Source organism: Oreochromis niloticus, linkage group LG14 (assembly GCF_001858045.2).
Source record: "Oreochromis niloticus isolate F11D_XX linkage group LG14, O_niloticus_UMD_NMBU, whole genome shotgun sequence".
In the NCBI taxonomy this organism is placed as follows: Eukaryota; Metazoa; Chordata; class Actinopteri; order Cichliformes; family Cichlidae; genus Oreochromis; species Oreochromis niloticus.
In genome coordinates this window covers 28,244,946-28,263,727 of record NC_031979.2, presented here as the reverse complement: position 1 = coordinate 28,263,727, position 18,782 = coordinate 28,244,946, and the positions used below count along the sequence as shown (strand labels likewise).

Sequence of the window (18,782 nt, the reverse complement as noted above, 5' to 3'; positions counted from 1 at the left end):
AAAAATGTCCTGTGGAGAATATCCAGTACACAAAAATATATATAAGAATAAAAAGAAAGAATATATTTAAGGTAAAAGCAAAATGTTTGAAAAAATTACAAAAATCTCAATAAAATTACTTAAATATATTGTAATTAACGTAAGTATAATACCTTTTTTTATATCTACAGAGACATAAATCTCTAAGATTTTGATAAAAGCACCCAGAAGAAATTACTATAACTAACTAGATAGCCAAGGAAATTCCATCCTCTGTCTTTGGTTGAATACATTTCAGAAAAACTGTGTCATTTCTCTCAGACACGGCTTAAACTGTTAAGGGGGGGGTGGGTGGGGTGGAAATCATGGATCAACTGGGTAACTGGGAGGTATCCTGGGGGAACTCCCAGATCTGGACCATTGCATTACTGAGCTCCTGGACAGCCTGAGGTGCAACCGGATGGCATCACATGCACAGAAATATAATGTCCCCGAGGTGTTCTGTTGGTTTTATGTCAGGTGAATGTGGGCTCATTCAGTGGTATCAATTCCTCCAAGAACTGTAGGTCATTTGGTGGGACTTTGGTAATGCTCTTTATGTTCCTCCTTGCACAAAGGAGCAGATACTTGTCCTGCTGATGTTTTAAGGACCTACGGCGTTGTCCATGTCTCCTAGAGTAACTGCCTAACCTTTGGAATTTCCTTCATGCTCTTGAAACTGTGCTGTGAGCAAAGCAACTTTTCTGGTAATGGTGCATTTGGATGTACCATCCTGGAGGAGTTGGACTACCTATACAACCTCTGTATGGTCCAGGTATAACCTCCTGCTACCAGTAGTGACACAGAACCTCAACAAATGTAAAACTAGTGAAAAAACAGTCAGAAAGGTTTCCCTGAACAGAAACCCCATAATTCACGGGTTGTTTCATCATTGCCGCTCTAGTGCACCTGTTGTTAATTTACACCAAATGAGATTAACTTACCAGATCTTATCACAGAGCGGTGTAGTTACAAACTCAGCTGCAGGAAGCAATACCAGATGAAATGACTAACACACCTATTGTTTATTAGTTATTAACCTTTCCCCCTTTATGTACTAGGTGAAGGGGCAGTTATGCTGACACAAACAGACCAAAGATGAAGAGCTGTTGTCAGCCTGTCAAGTGTTCAGGCACTAGACCTTGAGTTATTTTGGAAAATTTACCTACTTAGCAGTCTTTATGGAGAACACAGTATCAAGTTTATGTAGTGTGCGTGGCAAATTCTGTCGGTGGGCTGTTTTGTATAGTGAGATGAACCCACAGGTAGAGCAAATAACTGCTACAGTTATGTATGACGCCAAAGGTCTTGAAGAAGTGACTTTCACAACTTGGCATCCATTCTTGCAATACTTCTGGTTACTTATTTGGGCAATTATTTTGAAGCAGTATCTAAATTAACTTTAATTGTACTGGTCATGGGAGCTGCATGTATAGAATCACCAGTGAAATCTGATTGAAGAGGAAAAAATGGTTGACTATGCTCCAAAATAAAAAATAAACTTCTACCACCATCTTTGCTGTTGAATAGATATCAATTCAGAAATCCTTTAGTACCTCATCTCTCTCTCATTTTGTGCTGATTTAAGCAATAGATATGCATGGATGACCAAATTAAACAGAGACTGATTTGTCACAAGCATATTAAAAAGTAACATGAAGTTTTTCTGAATTTAAGAGCATAAATAATGTGTGTTTGAATTATGTGTGTCTGTTTACCAGTCTACTCTTAAACTCTACATGTCTTTGTGTATTCAAAAAGAGATCTCGTTCTCAAAGACAATATATTTAAAAAATGGATTAAATATTGCTACTACTTGTACTACTACTAATGCAATCATGATTCTGCTGTGTCATGCTGACATGAGAGAGAGACTGGGCGGGCAATTAGTTTATCTTGCTGTAAAGAGATGAATAAACTTAAAATTATTTGCAATTCATCATCTATTACTGTAAATAAGACTCTGTGCAAAAGTTCATTGTTCACAATTGGTTTATAAATGACCAGATTTATTCCAGTTTAAAACTATGGTGTTATGTTAAAGCAGCATTTATGTGTTCAACTTTACAATGCAAGTCTTGTTTGATGTAGTTATTTATTTTTGTTTACATAAAAACAAAACAAAGCTTAGAAACTTGAATAAGAAACTAAACAATACTCAAAGCTCTTTCCCCTTAAACTTAAACTTCTACCACATTCTTTGTTGCAGCATAGATTTTGATTCAGGATTCTTTTAGTGACACTTTCTCAGTCAATGGTGTTAGAGAGGAAACACCGATGATGGTCACAAACACATTATTATCCATTTATTGCACATTAAAGTGAAGCAACAGGTCTAACTTACTCTGTAGATTTTATTGTGACAGTGCATGGTGCAAAGAACTGTGCAGGGAGTGCTAAAACAAATATGATATGGAAGCTTGACGTAAGAGCTTTTGTTTGGTATAGCTTGGGAGTGTAACCAGTAACAAGTGTTTAATCAATCACTGCTTTCCATTCATTGGCGTGAAGGCTGCACCAAGACTTGTAACCTCTTTCTGTAAGATATATATAGAGAGAGAGATGGCTCACTTTAAAGCACAGCTGGAGCTGAAGGGTGACTATCCTGGAGACCCAGCGTCCCTCTCTTCATACTTGTGGTCCTTTCTTGTGTGTAGCAGGTGTCCAAGCTGTGATGGAGCGCTGGCGAGGCAGAGTGGCTCTGGTGACCGGAGCCTCGGTCGGGATTGGGGCGGCTCTAGCCGTAGAGCTGGTCCGACTCGGTATGAAAGTGGTGGGCTGCGCCAGGGATGTCGGAAAAATACAGGTTTGTTCTGAAGTGAAAGACTCATGTAATTTTTGATATGCAAATCATTTTTAATTGTGTCAGGCTGGAATGAAAACTCGCTGGAATGCGAGTATATTTTATACAAAATCTTCCAGCTGTGTCAGGCTTACGTAAGTCGTTTTCTTTAACTGTAATTAAACCTGTTTTACAGACTGTGTGTAAAAGTTCATCATTGATAGATGTGGCACAACGCTTTCAATTTCAATTTACTCCATTGCACAAAAAGAAGGCTGGACACAACTGAACTGATGACAAACATCTGAATTTCAGTTTTACTTTTTTTTTTCTTGTCTCTACAGTTTTCACTAGAAAATAAGAAATTAATAAAAATGCAGATTTTAATCTTAATTAGGGCCCGAGCACTTCGAGTGCGAAGGCCCTATTGTATCTGCTCTGTTTCTTATTATTATTATTATTATTATTATTATTATTTCGGCAAATGAACCGGCCTTTTGAGGGCCTAAACATGCTCAAAAACTCATGAAATTTTGCACACGCGTCAGGTCTGGTGAAAATTTACGTATTTTAATGTCCGTACACATGTCCAGGGAAAATTGGCTCAGTAGCGCCACCTAGAAAAATGAGAAACGCGAGCCCCCGAGATGGGTATGACCTACATGTATAAAACTCGGAACACATATCTAACGTTCGGAGACGCACAAAAAAGTCTATTATGGCCATGTCCTAAACCCAACAGGAAGTCCGCCATTTGGAAGTGAAGGTGACATTTTGGCTCTAATTTTGCCATTTCCATGCCTCGAACTTTTGCGAACTCCTCATTGGAATTTCATCGTACAAGCTTCATATTTGGTCAGTGTCAACTACACACCTGGGCCATGTTAAATTGCGGAGCTTTTGAGTTTTCGGGTTACTGTGAGGCCGTGGCGCCACGGCGAATTTCGATGACTCGCCATGAAAATCTTATTGCCTCTCGTTCTGTCATACATTGTCCGACCTTGACCAAAGTGGACACATATGATAAGGCTCCACCTCTGAACATATTTCAACTGCCATATTTGACACCAGGGACAGCGCCACCTAGTGGGAACAGGAAATGTCATGTTTTACACTTTGGGGTACAGTATTGTAATGGGTGACATCTGCAGCCTCAAATTTCTCCAGGAAAGCCTTAAGGAGTTGGTCTTGGGTTACAGAGAAAACTGTGAGTTTTCGCTGAAGGGTGTGACCCCAGCAGCATGGCGAACATTGAGGTCTCGCCATGAAGAAACAAATTAGTGTAACTCAATGAAATCCAATCTGATCAGTACCAGATTTTACAGGGATGATGTCAGACCCGCCCTGAACAGATTGATATGCCCATTGTCAGGAATACGTAGAGCGCCACCTAGTGGCACCAGGAAATGTCATGTCTTTCATTTTGTTGTACTGATTTTCACAGGTTCATCGTGGCCACCTCAAAAGCGGTGAATATCACCATCAGTCCCTCTTGATGCTTCAGTGAGAAAATTGTGACTATAAACTGAACGGCGCACCCTGGTGGCAGCGCAGTTCACCATGAAAGATGAAGTGGCTTTTGAGGGGCTTGAAAAGTTTAAAAAGTCTTGAAATTTGGCGCACACCTCTAATGTGATGAGGGATTTCTTTTTATATGTTCATTTTCCTTGAAGAGCGCAAAATGGCTCCACAGCGCCCCCTACAAAATTTCAAAACAACAGCCCCTGCTCTGTGTTTTATGTATGAGTTTGAAACCTGGCAAGCTTATTGGAGATATCAAGATGTACAAAAAAGTCTCTTGGAGCAATATCCCAAATCCAACAGGAAGTCAGCCATTTTAAAATTAATGTGTAAATTTGGCGACATTTTCCCCTCTTTTCAGGCCTCATACTTTGACGAACTCCTCCAAGGGATTTCATGAGATTTACGCGATCTCCTGTGTGTGGAATCTAAAGACCTTTGTGATGTTAAATTGCGAAGCTTTTTACGTTCAGGGAAACGGGGTGGTCATGGCGGCACGTGGAGTTTCAATCACTCGCCAAAAAGCAGTAACCTGCTGTCGCTCAAAAACACAATGTCCAATCTCTCCCAAAGGTCGCAGGCGTGATGAGACTCGAGCTCGGAAATGTTTGTTATGCCATTTGTCAGTAATGGTTAGAGCGCCACCTAGTGGGACGACTATAATAATGGTTGAATGAGATGAAATTTTAGCTGGTGGTTAAATGCATGAATTCCATCAATGTGACATCAGATCGGAAGCGCTGGTTTTAGGTGTTGGGCTTGGCTCGACGCGCCGGGGGTGCGAGGGCCCTCATATCGCTGCTTGCAGCTTTAATTCTTACCATTGTAATCTTAAAGCTTATCATCTGTCATTTCCTTTTGTTTTCAGAAACTGGCAGCAGAGTGTCAGAGCGCCGGCCATCCTGGTGTTTTGGTGCCTTTCAAGTGCGACTTGACCAAAGAGGAGGAGATTCTGGCCATGTTTGCAGCGATCAAAAAGCAGCACAAAGGCGTGGATGTGTGCATCAATAATGCTGGTCTGGGACAGCCAGAGCCGCTGCTAAATGGCAAAAGCAGCGGATGGAAGAACATGATGGATGTAAGAGCTCAGATATTTTAGAAAACATAATTATCTTGATTTAAACTTCAATAATATTTATATATATTTCAATAATATATATATTTCAGTAATATTTAATATAATATATATGGTGTGCGGTATGTGGAAAAACATTCACTGGAATGTTTTCTTTGCAGAATATTGAATGAACTAAAATGATCACTTTTATGTAGCTCTAAAAGTTGGGGAATTACTCTGTTATGGCAGCAAAACATCAAAAACAATTTAGCCCATTAAAATAATCATAATAATAATAATAATTTTTACTGTTTATTTTTCTGCACGGTTTCTTGCAGGTGAATGTTCTTGCACTGAGCATCTGTGCACGTGAAGCTTATCAGTCAATGAAAGAGAGAAATGTGGATGATGGGCACATCATAAACATAAACAGGTGCAGTTTTATTTTCTGATGATCAACGACGGCCATGCTTGTGAAGTCTGATGATTTAAACGTCTTTCAAATATCTTTGAATATAATTATGCTCAGATTCAGATTGAGATTATGAGCTTCTGTTGGTAACACTATGCATTAGACACTTTTCACAGTCGACATGTAGTTAAGAGAAAAAGAACACATGGCCAATGGTTTTCCTAAAACCTACAGTGGTGTTTTCATATTGCTTTCACTGGTAATCAAAATGCTAGTTTTTTTAGCTCAAGACTTGAAGTTACAATGTGTAAAGTTTTTCACTAGTAGAGTCAACTGTGTGCTGTCCAGAGAAAGGATGTTGGAGGTTCACATGCCTGCTGACAATAAGCAATTGCAACAATATCGGGAATAAGTAATAATAATAAATTTTATAAAAAAGTGCCTTTCAAGATACCCAAGGACACTTAACAATAGAATAAACCACATAGTAGAACAATGACAAAACCAAGAAAAATCAAAAGAACAAGATAAAATAAACAATAAGTTCACAGCGAATATGCAGACTTGAACAGATAGGTTTTGAGTTGAGATTTAAACTAGGGAGAGAACCAATGTTTCTTTTATCTGGGGGTAGAGAGTTCCACAGCCTGGGAGCAGAGCAACTGAAAGCTCTGCTTCCCATGGTGCTGAGGGGGAAAGAAGGCACAGCAAGCTGGATAGAAGAAGAAGATCGAAGTGAGCAGGCAGAAGAGGTAGTGCTTGACAGGTCAGAAAGGTAAGGAGGAACAAGGTTATGAAGGGTCTTGAAGGTGATCAGAAGAAGCTTGTATACTATTCGGAATTTCACAGTGAGCCAGTGACATTGCTGAAGGATAGGGATGATGTACTGGTATGCGGGCAAGGATTTTTGAACCAGTTGAAGCTTGTGGAGGGATTTTGGGGGGAGACCATGCAAGAGAGAATTACAATAGTCAATTCAGGAGGTAACGATACTATGATCAAGAATGGACACAGACTGGGTGGAAAGAGAAGGACGTAATCGGTCAGTGTTGCGTAGATGGAAATAGGCAGAACAGGTGAGATCATTAATGTGAGATTTATAGGATAGTGGGCTGTCTGGGATGACGCCAAGACTCTTAAACTGAGGTGAAGGGAAAACTGTGTTTTCAATAGTGAGAGTGAAATGATTTGCATCTATTCCCGACACGGGAATAAATTGGCATGTTTATGCACATTTTTGTATATTCAATCTCAGACTTCAGTTCAGTAGATGAGATTTGATGTGAGGAGGAAGAGGGTGACATTTTATTAAGATGCCAGTGGTGCTGGCTCTTTTCATTTCTTTGGTAAAAAGGACTCCTCCTCCAAGGATAAAACACAGGTGTGATCCTTAATACATTGAGTTCAAAGGTACAGGCATGAATATAAATGTCGCTCCACCTTAAATGAATGCATATAGGACTTCTCCTCTAGCTTTGGAGTGCTATGTATGTCTTTAGCAACATACATAAAACGAGATTATTTGGAAGGGAGATATCCTTACCAGCCACTCTATTCAAATATGGTGGGGGCTTACCCAAGCTGCAAGCCTGCTCCTATGTGTTTTTAATACATTAGCTATAAGTTTACTGAGAATTCAGTTTGTTGGAACATGTGACACATGAGCACAATATTCTTTTTTGTTTAAATAACCAAAAAAAATAGTGACTGTACTTTTAAGAAACTAATTGTTTATAAAGTATAAAGTATTCTCTGCAGCCTTAGTGCTTCTTGCATCATTTAGTTAAGTATGTCTTTAAAAGGATAAATTGCAATACATTAGGATTTCTTGTACTAACGTCTGAGATCAGATCAGAATATGTTGGTACTGTGAATGCTGTCCTACTTAAACTTTCTTCTGTTGTAGTGTGGGTGGACATCATGTCTATCCCTTTCCTTATTTACATTTCTACATGGCGACCAAGTTCGCTGTAACCGCGCTGACTGAGGGCCTGAGGCAGGAGCTGCGTGCAGAAAAAACTCATATCAGAGCCACGGTAAGGTTTTAAAGATCACTGATAAGCTCCAAAAGTGCCTTTAAAACCAATATTAGCTGCTATGAGACACATTTACAATACTTTCTGAAGTTCCCACACAAACACACTTCTTTTTCTTTTGTTTTTGGGGGGTGTTTTTTTACAGAGCATCTCTCCTGGTTTAGTGGACACAGAATTTGCATCACGGCTCCACAGCGATGAACCTGAAAAAGTAGCTGCTTTGTACAGTGCACTTAGGGTATAATTATTAATCCCACAGTTTACAGATTGTTGATATGATTACTCTGATAAAAGTTATTAAACATTTTTCACTTCTCTGACAGCCTTTGAAACCAAAAGACATTGCCAGTGCTGTCACATACGTCCTCAGTGCCCCGCCTCATGTTCAGGTTTGTGGTTTTCTCTTATTTTCAACTTTTTTAAAATTTTCACTTATTGAATTTAGCTCGTTAATATTCTAAATCCACCAGGTTTCTCACCATAAGATAATCTCCCTATAACTGTCCTTTCAGGTTGGCGACATTATCTTTGAAGCTGTGTAGCTGGTGTCACAGTGCAGGCACCCAATCCAGCCTTCACAACAAAGTGGTGTGACTCTACTGACTGCTCAACACTGCTCTCTAACCTTATCCTCTGCTAAGAAGAAAAAAATAAAAACCACCAACCATTACCGGGCATACTCCTACGTGACCTTCAAATGATAAAAAGCCAAGTCAAAGTTGATTTTTTCATCAAACAGAACTGTCAAAATGACTGTGAGAAAATGACAAAATAAATTTTTCAAATGCGAATGAAGAAAGACTCGAGAATGTTTTTGTTCGGTTCAGATGCACATTGAACTAAACTGAACACAACAGAATTAACAATAAACTGTTCTTATTGGCTATGAAGTTCCCCAAGTTTAGATCTTTCTTTTCTTTACTTTTGTGTTTTCTTCTTTTGGTTCCTTTTTGTGTTTTCTCTTGGGTTTTTTCCTCTTTTTGAGGAAGATTATCTGGCCTTTTTTTCTAATCCATCTATAAATCAGTCAGTCATCAGTCCCTATGCCTAATTAAAACTGGTGAACCATTTATACCACACAAGTCATAAAGGCCTAGAGACTGGTAAGTGGCCTTTGTTCATTAATCTATGTTCTCCAACCAGTTGGTGAATGGTTGCTGGAAGTTGTTGGCAGTCACTAGGTAAAATTCATGGCAAGGAGGTATATGTTGCTGTACTAAAAACTCCCTTGTGGTTCCTTTGTATGGTAGCAGAACTGTTTGCTAGTGTTAATTTTTGGTGTAATAAATAAATGCAGGTATCTGAGAGAGTAAAGCTTTTAAAGGAGCTATCATGTCAATACAAAACTTTGACTACCAAGAAAACATAAGTTTGGTTTAAAAAACCGGCAGCAGACTGTCAAAGTGCCACCCTGGTGTTTTGGTCCCTTTCAAGTGTGACTTGACCAAAGAGCAGCAGATTCTGGCCACGACTGTACTACGACCTCTAGTGGTTAAAATTGTAATGGAAGTAAAAGCAGAGCTGTGAAATGCAGAATGATGATGATCTTCAGACGTATGTTTTCTTGGGACATTTTGTGCTCTTCATTAACAATCAGCCATGGTTTAAATTCCATACATCAGTTTTGCCATGTTTATACCGGTGTTAGGTTATTATGAGTAAAATGCTTGTGTTTAAAATGCAATAAAAAAATGTTCAATAAGTCACAGTAAAAAGCAGAAACAAGAGAAAATCACAAATCTGAACATGCAGAGAGGCGCTGAGCAAATATTGTGATGGCACTGACAACATCCAATTCTTCCAGAGGCAATCAGAGAAGACAAAGCATGTGTGTCGGTCTACAAACAAACCCAGCATGTCTTTTCTTTCTGAGTGTTCCTCAAAAAGAAATCCTATTTAAAATACTGCCAATAATAATAATAATAATAATAATGGAGTTTTTTCTTTTGTGTCATGCTGACGTGAGACCAAGAAACTGGGACGGCAGCCAGTTTATTGTTTGTTGGTTGGAATGGAGGCGGAGTCAACTGGATCCGTAATTTTGTGGGGGATACCTACCTTGGCACGTCCCTTTCTTCATACTTTTGGTGCGTGAGCTGGTTACGGCTGTCTGTGATGGAGCGCTGGCGGGGTAGAGTGGCTCTGGTGACCGGAGCCTCGGTCGGCATTGGGGCGGCTGTAGCCGTGGAGCTGGTCCGGCTCGGAATGAAAGTGGTGGGCTGCGCCAGGGACGTCGGAAAAATACAGGTTTGTTCTGAAGTCATTTCGGAAGAGAAACACTTAATGTAAAACTCTAATGCAAAGGACTTTTTAATGTTATGCCGATATGCAGTTATGTAACTCTGTTACATGTAACTCTGTTACATAACTGCGGACATGAGATAATGGCTGTCGAGCAGACAAACTTTTCGTTTTACAGTAATTTTTATGCTGTATATATTGGTCTATATGCATGGGTTAAAATGAGCTGCACAATACCAGATCCAAGTTGTTTACTATGCAGTATAATAAAAAAAAAAATGTATAAACAGTATGTTGGCAGTGTAGGAGACGGAAGTCAGACATGATATCTTACATACTGATGAGTTGTGTAAATCCACAAAGAGCAGTAAACCTCGGGTCAACAGCCAGCACAGGTCAGCTGATCACAGCCTGTAGACAAAAAAATCTGCTGGAGCTCTTAATAGAGCCTATTGTGACTCCTGATTCATTTCCTCACACTCCTATAACCACTACAATGATCTTAGGGTTCTCACATCTGCAAATCCCATTTTAGCCCCTGACTATACTTAATAATAATTAAGTATATTAAGTATTAATAATAATACTAATAATAATAACAATAATAATACATTTTATGTAAGAAAGCGCATTTCAAAACACTCAAGGACACTGTACACAAGCAATAACAACAACAAACATAACAATTTACAAAATAATAAGGATAAAACGCAGAGCAAATAAATAAAATAAATTTAAGTAGCATGGTGGAAAAGTTTATGTGGAATAGGCTTTTGTGAACAGGTGAGTTTTGAGTCTGGACTTAAAAAGATTGAGGGAAGTGATGTTTCTTATCTCAGGAGGAAGGGAGTTCCAAAGTCAAGGAGCAGAGCAGCAGAAAGCCCTGCGCCCCATGGTGGCTAGCCGGGGGCAAGGGACGGAAAGGGAAAGAGAGGAGGAGGATCTGAGACACGGAGAAGGAATGGTGATCCAGGTCAGAGAGGTATGAAGGCGAGAGATGATGGATAGCCTTGAATGTATACAAAAGTATCTTGAAATTGATGCGGTATTTAACTGGAAGCCAATGAAGGTGCAGCAGAACAGAGGTGATGCGGTGAATAGAAGCGGTCCTGGTGATAATACGGGCAGCAGAGTTCTGGACACCTTGAAGCTTATGAATAGATTTTTCACTAAGACCAAAAAGAAGAGAGTTGCAGTAATCGATCCGGGAAGTGACCAGGCTATGAACAAGAATGGCAGTGGCATGTGGGGAGAGAAAAGGACGGAGACGATTAGTGTTGTGGAGTTGGAAATATGCAGACCGAGTGATGTTATTGATGTGTGAGTTAAACGATAGAGTACTGTCAAGGATGACACCCAGACTTTTCACACATGGGGAAACGGAGACCGGCCAGTTATTGATTGTAATAGAAAAGCTATTAGTTCTGGATAGTGTTTGTTTAGTGCCTACGAGAAGAAGCTCAGATTTGTTACTAATATTATATTAATAATAATTAATAATCATTATAAAATGATGTATTGTATTAATATTATTACATTAATAAATGTATATTCTGTTTAGATGTAGAGGCAGACTCATCCATCTACAATGTAGGCTGCAGCAAATAGAGCTATGTTTTAAAGTTCTTTTGTTTGTCTATGCTTGTGTTTTCACTATCATTCACATTTCAGGCGTTCAGTAGAGTTTAGGTTTAAATTAAGTTTTCATTCCCATGTCTAATTTTGCTATTATGTTAAAATTGTACAAGGTTGAGTTTCCTTTGCAAAATTAAAATGTCTTCATCTTCTTACTTTTTGCTTTGAATTCATTTCAGAGCCTGGAATTTTTCTCTTTTATCTTAGTAAAGAAGTTTATTCGATAATTCAACTTTTACCAGAGTATTTTTACCACAAGAATCTGAGTGCGATGGTGATTATAAAGGTATCATCTTTTCCTTCTTGGTTTCAGAAACTGGCAGCAGAGTGTCAGAGCGCCGGCCACCCTGGTGTTTTGGTCCCTTTCAAGTGCGACTTGACCAAAGAGGAGGAGATTCTGGCCATGTTCGCCGCGATCAAAGAGCAGCACAAAGGCGTGGACGTGTGCATCAATAACGCTGGCTTAGCTCATCCAGAGGTGCTGCTAAATGGCAAAACCAGTGCCTGGAAAAACATGTGGGATGTAAGAACTCAGAGTTATTTTAGAAAGAAAATTGTCCTGGTTGGTATGCAGTAATATGTTGTTGTGTAGTACATATGAAAGCATTCACAGGAATGTTTTCCTAGCAGAATACTGTATTCTAATGAAATGATAAATTGAGTCATCAGTATTTTTTAGAATGAGATAGATGTCTTTTATTTATACAAAAAGTTGGATAATTAGTGTGTTAAAATTTCAAACTATGAAAATCCCCATCTCATTAAAATAAACACAATCACAATAGATGAGAGAGATAAAATATTATGCAAAACTGGCTTAAGGCTGTCACTTGATGTTCGCTCTCTCTGCGGTAGAGTATCACTTCGTGTTCCAACACACAGTGGTGTTTTTGTGTAGCATATCTGTTGTAATAAAAACTGTATTTACTCGCTAATTTATAGTCACAGTATTCACTCACTGTGTCTTTAGGGATTCACTAGCTTAGCTTAGTTTTTTTTTGTTTTGTTTTGTTTTTTGTTTTTTTAAATTTTAATGATACTGAATTGGAGACTCGGTTTTGCACCCTTGAAAACTCTCTAGCTAGCCAGCCTCCTGTAGTCAATGCAGCCGAAGGTAGCGCAGGCCCCATTAGGTGTCCCCCAGCAGACTGTCGAGTAGCTGGGGAAACAGGATGGCTGGATGACGGGGAGCAGGAATCATAGCCCCCGGTACAATACCAACCTGTTCATGTGGCCAACTGCTTTTCCCCACTCAACGACACACTCGCAGGAGATCAGACTCTGGCAATTGCCGATTCTGTTTTAAGACATGTTGGCTAAGGGTAAATGCAAATTCAGCAAAATAATAAAATCAACAAAAATCGACCTAAACATTAAAAAAAAAAAATCACAAAGAAAGAACAATACAGTATCCTCATCAGCACCAAAGAGTAAAACATAAACGTTAGGTCTCTCTCTTCCAAGTCTCTGTTAGTACATGAATTAATAATTGATCAACAAATCGATTTGCTCTGCCTTACAGAAACCTGGTTACAGCAGGATGATTATGTTAGTTTAAATGAATCAACACTCCAGAGTCTCCTTTACCATCAGAGTCCTCGAGGCACAGGCTGGGGGGAGGTGTGCCTGCAATTTTCCACACCAGCTTATTAATCAACCAAAGACCAAGACAGACTTTTAACTCATTTGAAAGCGTGATGCTTAGCCTTGTCCACCCCAGCTGGAAAACTCAAAAACCAGTCTCATTTGTTATCATCTATCATCCACCTGGGCCTTACACAGAGTTTCTGTGATTTAGTGCTCTGTTCAAATAAAATAATTATTATGGGTGATATCCATGTAGATGTTAAAAATGACAGTGTCAATCACCGTGGTATTTAATATTTTATTAGATTCAATTGGCTTCCCTCAAAAGGTGAAAAAACTGACAAAAAGTCAGAGCACTCTGGAGCAAACTATCCCTTTAACATCAACTAGGAATGACTTAATGAATTTATTCACAAATCAAATTCTAACCATTAGAGAAAAAATTACTCATAATCATCTCACAGATCTAACATTATCTACACCTACTTTCAGTACCATTTGTATTTATTAATCTTTTTTTCCAATTGACCTTTCTGAGTTAACGTAAGTAATTACTTCCTCCAAACCATCAACGTGTCTTTTAGACCCCATTCTTACAAGACTGCTAAAAGACTGTTGCCTATGTACCGCAGGCCTTCAAGCTGGCAGTAGTTAAACGGCTGCGGTGGCAGACGTGTGGTGAGTGTGAGAGAGGACCCAGACGCTGGCACTGGCTTGGACGTGAGCGAGCTTTATTTACACACTGGTGGCACAAACAGAAACACGGCAAGCAAAACAAAACCTAAAGGTGACCTAAACTGGGAATGACTAACAAAACTAAGCTGAACGGACGACTCTTGGAGAAAATGCAGGGAAGAAACACAGACGGACTAGCGGCAAACACGAGAGAACACACACTATAAATACACAGATGGGAACGAGGAAACTACACACAGGAGGGAGGCAGAGCTGATTCTGACTGACAAGACGAGACAGGGGCAATGCAAACTGAACACACTGGCATAAGACACAGACTTTCACAATAAAACAGGAAACTCAAAACACATGCAAAGACACAGACTCAGAGACGCTGGCTTTACACAGAGACCTGACTACACGATACACAGGCAGGGAAGACAAAGAACAGAGGGAGCACAGAATTAACACTGGGAAGCCAAATAACAAAACCTAAAAATCAAAACTCAGGAAGTACCACAAAACAAGGAAGCTAGAAATACTAGGACAGAAACCAAAACACAAACAGTCACATTCCATGATGAAATCAAAAGTAAAAGTACAAAAACCAAAAACACTGGGCCACCGACCCAGGACCATAACAAATCCATCTCTTGACCCAGCGGTTTTAGATATTTATAGGCCAATCTCTAACCTTTCGTTTAAAAAATTGTCAAACAGCTAATAGATCATCTGCAGACAAATGGCTTATTTGAAGAGTTTCAGTCAGGTTTCAGAGCTCATCAAAATACAGAAACACCTTTAGATAAGTCCCAAAAAATTTATTCTGTTCATCGGGACGTAGCATCTCAGTGGGAGAAACGTTTCGTCACTCATCCAAGTGACATCTTCCGTTTCAGTTGACTGCAGGTTTCCCCAACCTCATAAACAGTACCTTTGCACAATGACTGAAACCAGCCCACTGAATGGAAAAAATGGGCTGTGAGGTCAGTTCCTGGATTATTAGTATCCAAACTGTCATGATCAAAGATCAACAACCGCTGATCAAAGACCATCGCTGAACCAATTTTACAATGCTGTGATTGCAGCCATTTCCTAACTCACTCTTAGTGAATGTTACAAATGATCTTCTTATGGCCTCTGACAGTGGTCTCATCTCTGTGCTTATCCTGCTAGACCTCAGTGTTCAATAATGTTGACCATAATATTCTATTAGAGCGATTAGAACATGCTGTAGGTATTACAGGTACTGCACTGAAGTGGTTTGTATCATATCTATCTAACAGCCTCCAATTGTTCTGTAGTTTCTGTGCCAGGACCAGTTCCGTTTACATGCTTCCCTTAGGCAGTATCATCAGAAGGCATAGGATGAATTTTCACTGCTATGCAGATGACACCCAATTTTATCTATCCATGAAGCTAGACAACACACATCAATTAGTTAAAACTGCAGAAATGTCTTAAAGGCATAAAGACCTGGATGACCTCTAATTTTCTGTTTCTAAATTCACAAAAAACTGAGGTTATTGTATTCGGCCCTAAAATTCCTAGAAATATGGTATCTAACCAGATACTTACTCTGGATGGCATTACCTTGGCCTCCAGTAACACTGTGGGGAACCGTGGAGTCATTTTTAACTAGGATATTTCCCTGAATGTACATTTTAAACAAATATGTAGGACTGCTTTTTTCCATTTGCGCACCATCTCTAAAATTAGAAATATCCTGTCTCAGAGTGATGCTGAAAAACTAGTTCATGCATTTATTACTTTTAGGCTGGACTACTGTAATTCATTATTATCAGGATGTCCTAAAAACTCCCTGAAAAGCCTTCAGCTGATCCAAAATGCTGCAGCAAGAGTACTGACAGGGACTAGAAAGAGAGAGCATATTTCTCCTATACTGGCTTCCCTTCATTGGCTTCCTGTTAAATCCTGAATTGAATTCAAAATCCTGCTGCTCACATACAAGGTCTTAAATAATCAGGCCCCATCTTATCTTAATGATGCCATAGTATTGTATTACCCCATTAGAGCGCTTCGCTCTCAGACCGCAGACTTACTTGTGGTTCCTAGAGTATTTAAAAGGTGAATGGGAGCCTTCAGTTTTCAGGCCCGTCTTCTGTGGAATATGGGAAACAGACAATATCTCTACTTTTAAGATTAGGCTTAAAACTCCTTTTTGCTAAAGTGTATAGTTAGGGCTGGATCAGGTGACTCTGAATCCTCGCTTAGCTATTCTGCATCAGGTGTAAGCTGCTCTCTTCCACAGCATGTCTTTTATCCTGTTTTCCTTCTCTCACCCCAACCGGTCGCAGTCCCTGAGCCTGGATCTGCCGGAGGTTTCTTCCTGTTAGAAGGGAGTTTTTCCTTCCCACTGTCACGACAGAGCTTGCTCATAGGGGGTCATATAATTTTTTCTCTGTATGTATTATTGTAGGGTCTACCTTACAATATAAACCGCCTTAAGGCAACTGTTGTTGTGATTTGGTGCTGTATAAATAAAATTGAATTGAATTAAAAGAATTTGTTCATCTTGAGTGCAAATAGCAACAAGGAAAAGTATAATTTTAATGCATTGATTCCAAATATTTTTTTACCGTTTTTTTCACTGCTTGGTTTCTTACAGGTGAATGTTCTTGCACTGTGTATCTGCGCACGTGAAGCTTATCAGTCAATGAAAGAGAGAAATGTGGACGATGGACACATCATAAACATAAACAGGTGCAGTTTTATTTTACTGATGGACAGTGATGGGTATGCTTGTGAAGTTTATTGATTTAATCATAACACAAATATCTTATGATTCAGTCATTCTTTTGACAACTCTGCACAATGGACTTTTTTCACAGCACACATTGTATCTCCCCATTTAAGAACCTCACTATAACCAATGAGTGTTTTTTATTACTGGTAGGTCCAATAAACATAAATGCCAGACTGCTGTGTCAATAACACTATATTAAAATCAAAAGGGACATCTTCATATTGCTAACAGAACTAAAAGATTTTGAGTTTACTATGAAAATCATCAAGAAAAATGAAACCAAATCTAACTGCCAGAACCGAGAAACATTTTGCTTTTTTTAAAATCTCGAAACACAAATACCTTCCTGGTTATACATTATATAAAAATTTTTAAATTACAGCACAACAACATAGTGATGCAGTGGTTAACACCGTTATCTCACAACTTATCTCACAAATCCAGCATATGGCCAGTGTCTTTCTCTGTGTAGTTTGCATCTTCTCCCTGTGTCTGCAGGAGTTCTCACCTTTCCACATAGTCCAAAGACATGCAGTTAGTTGGGTTAGTTTAGTTGAACTGTGTCTGTGTCTCTGTGTCCTGTGACAGACTTGAGATCTGTCCAGGGTGTACCTGAGGCTCCAGGACCCTGAATTAGATCAGCATAAGAAAACAGATGGATGTTAAACTATATAGTAACTGTTGCCATAGTTGTTGTAACACCAAGGCCTGAGATCAGATCAGAATATGTTGGTAAATGCTGATTTGATTAGCAGCTTGTAAATATCCTTCTGTTGCAGTGTGTGCGGTCATCAAGTGTTTCCTAATCCTGACGGACATTTCTACACCGCCACCAAGTATGCTGTAACTGCGCTGACTGAGGGCCTGAGGCAGGAGCTGCGTGCAGAAAACACTCATATCCGGGCCACAGTAAGCCTTTGAAAGACACTGTAACCAGCTGCAAAGTACCTTTAACACTAATGTCAGCTGTTATAAGTTGCACACACAGTACTTCTTGAAGAATCCTCATTAATAATGTCATTTTGCAGAGCATTTCTCCTGGCTTTGTGAAGACAGAATTTGCATACCGCCTCTACAGAGATGATTCTGAAAAAGCAGCTGCTGTATACACTGAACATAAGGTAAAATCATTATTCCTTTATTTCCTACAATCGCTACAGTATTGTTGATATGATTATTAAATGATTGCTATTAAAATTTCATTCAGCACTTTTAACTTCTTTGATAGTCTCTGGAAGCAAAAGACCTCATCAGTGTTGTCACATACGTGCTCAGTGCCCCTCCTCATGTTCAGGTTTGAGATTTCTCTCATTTTCATCTTTTTTGTGACCTTTTGAGTTTTTCTCTTTTGCATTTTAAATATGAGCAGTTTAGTCATAAGATAAAATCCCTCTATCTTTTCTTTCAGATTGGGGAGATTTTGCTTGAAAGTGTGTAGCAGGTGTCATGCAACTTGGCCGTGAGACCCATCCCAATCTTTACATCAAAGTAGTGTGACTGGCTCTCCTTACTTCTCAACACTGTCAGATTGTAATCAATTCACAGAAGAATAAAATGGAGGAAACTCCTCCAGCTGTTAGCTCTCTACTGTCTAACTATCTTCTTATCAAAGGCCCCCGTGGTACCTTTTTACAAGCGTCCTACTGGCCAGCAAGGAATGCCCATAAAAACACTTTGATGAATGACATCTTCCTTCTTATTGTAACAGACCTCAGTTGCTGGACAGTATTTAGGCTCTAAGAGTGTTTTTACTGTTAAGCAGGTGTTCATTTCATCTGGTTAGAACCTTCGATGAGGATGTCAGTTAGACATACACAGAGTGTATTTTCTCATCCCTGAGAAGAAACTGTTGCATTTTTAATTTGTAGCCTCCTTCTTAAAACAGCCAGTGAAAAGTTTACCATCTCTGTGTTTTTTCCATCTCAGTGAAAAGTTGCAGGATGTGACCCTAATGCCCTGGCAAATTTTACTGACTTTATGTACTCATGAAAACACTCGATAACATTTTACTGATAATTTTGACTAATTAATAAAACTTTCTGGAAAATTTG

The 18,782-nt window shown here is 39.2% G+C and overlaps 2 protein-coding genes across 4 annotated transcripts; both read left to right on the top strand.

Annotated features, from left to right (window-relative positions):
- Window positions 1-2,582: 2,582 nt before the first annotated feature.
- On the top strand, window positions 2,583-8,621 carry LOC100696595 (dehydrogenase/reductase SDR family member 11). Of its 2 annotated transcripts, none has more exons than XM_019367512.2 (7): window positions 2,583-2,824; window positions 5,190-5,399; window positions 5,717-5,811; window positions 7,697-7,826; window positions 7,972-8,037; window positions 8,150-8,215; window positions 8,339-8,621. In XM_019367512.2, the coding sequence occupies exons 1-7, from the start codon at window positions 2,693-2,695 to the stop codon at window positions 8,366-8,368; spliced, it is 729 nt and encodes a 242-aa protein (XP_019223057.1). In that variant the 5' UTR covers window positions 2,583-2,692; the 3' UTR covers window positions 8,369-8,621. The 2 variants fall into 2 exon arrangements, with proteins under 2 accessions (XP_019223057.1, XP_013123946.2); XM_013268492.3 differs by having other exon boundaries at window positions 7,972-8,064.
- A 1,229-nt stretch (window positions 8,622-9,850) lies between these two features.
- On the top strand, window positions 9,851-18,782 carry LOC100701254 (dehydrogenase/reductase SDR family member 11). 2 transcript variants are annotated; one of them, XM_019367511.2, is made up of 8 exons: window positions 9,937-10,073; window positions 10,907-11,049; window positions 12,016-12,225; window positions 16,594-16,688; window positions 17,511-17,640; window positions 17,760-17,852; window positions 17,960-18,025; window positions 18,140-18,782. In XM_019367511.2, the coding sequence occupies exons 2-8, from the start codon at window positions 10,960-10,962 to the stop codon at window positions 18,167-18,169; spliced, it is 714 nt and encodes a 237-aa protein (XP_019223056.1). In that variant the 5' UTR covers window positions 9,937-10,073; window positions 10,907-10,959; the 3' UTR covers window positions 18,170-18,782. The 2 variants fall into 2 exon arrangements, with proteins under 2 accessions (XP_019223053.1, XP_019223056.1); XM_019367508.2 differs by lacking the exon at window positions 10,907-11,049 and having other exon boundaries at window positions 9,851-10,073.

Coding starts and splice junctions, on each gene's coding strand:
- LOC100696595 (XM_013268492.3), top strand. CDS start 2,693: ATGGAGCGCTGGCGAGGCAGAGTGGCTCTGGTGACCGGAGCCTCGGTC. Junction 2,825..5,189: donor GGGATGTCGGAAAAATACAG/GTTTGTTCTGAA, acceptor TTTTGTTTTCAG/AAACTGGCAGCAGAGTGTCA. Junction 8,216..8,338: donor GTGCCCCGCCTCATGTTCAG/GTTTGTGGTTTT, acceptor CTGTCCTTTCAG/GTTGGCGACATTATCTTTGA.
- LOC100701254 (XM_019367508.2), top strand. CDS start 9,942: ATGGAGCGCTGGCGGGGTAGAGTGGCTCTGGTGACCGGAGCCTCGGTC. Junction 10,074..12,015: donor GGGACGTCGGAAAAATACAG/GTTTGTTCTGAA, acceptor TCTTGGTTTCAG/AAACTGGCAGCAGAGTGTCA. Junction 17,853..17,959: donor CTGTATACACTGAACATAAG/GTAAAATCATTA, acceptor CTTCTTTGATAG/TCTCTGGAAGCAAAAGACCT.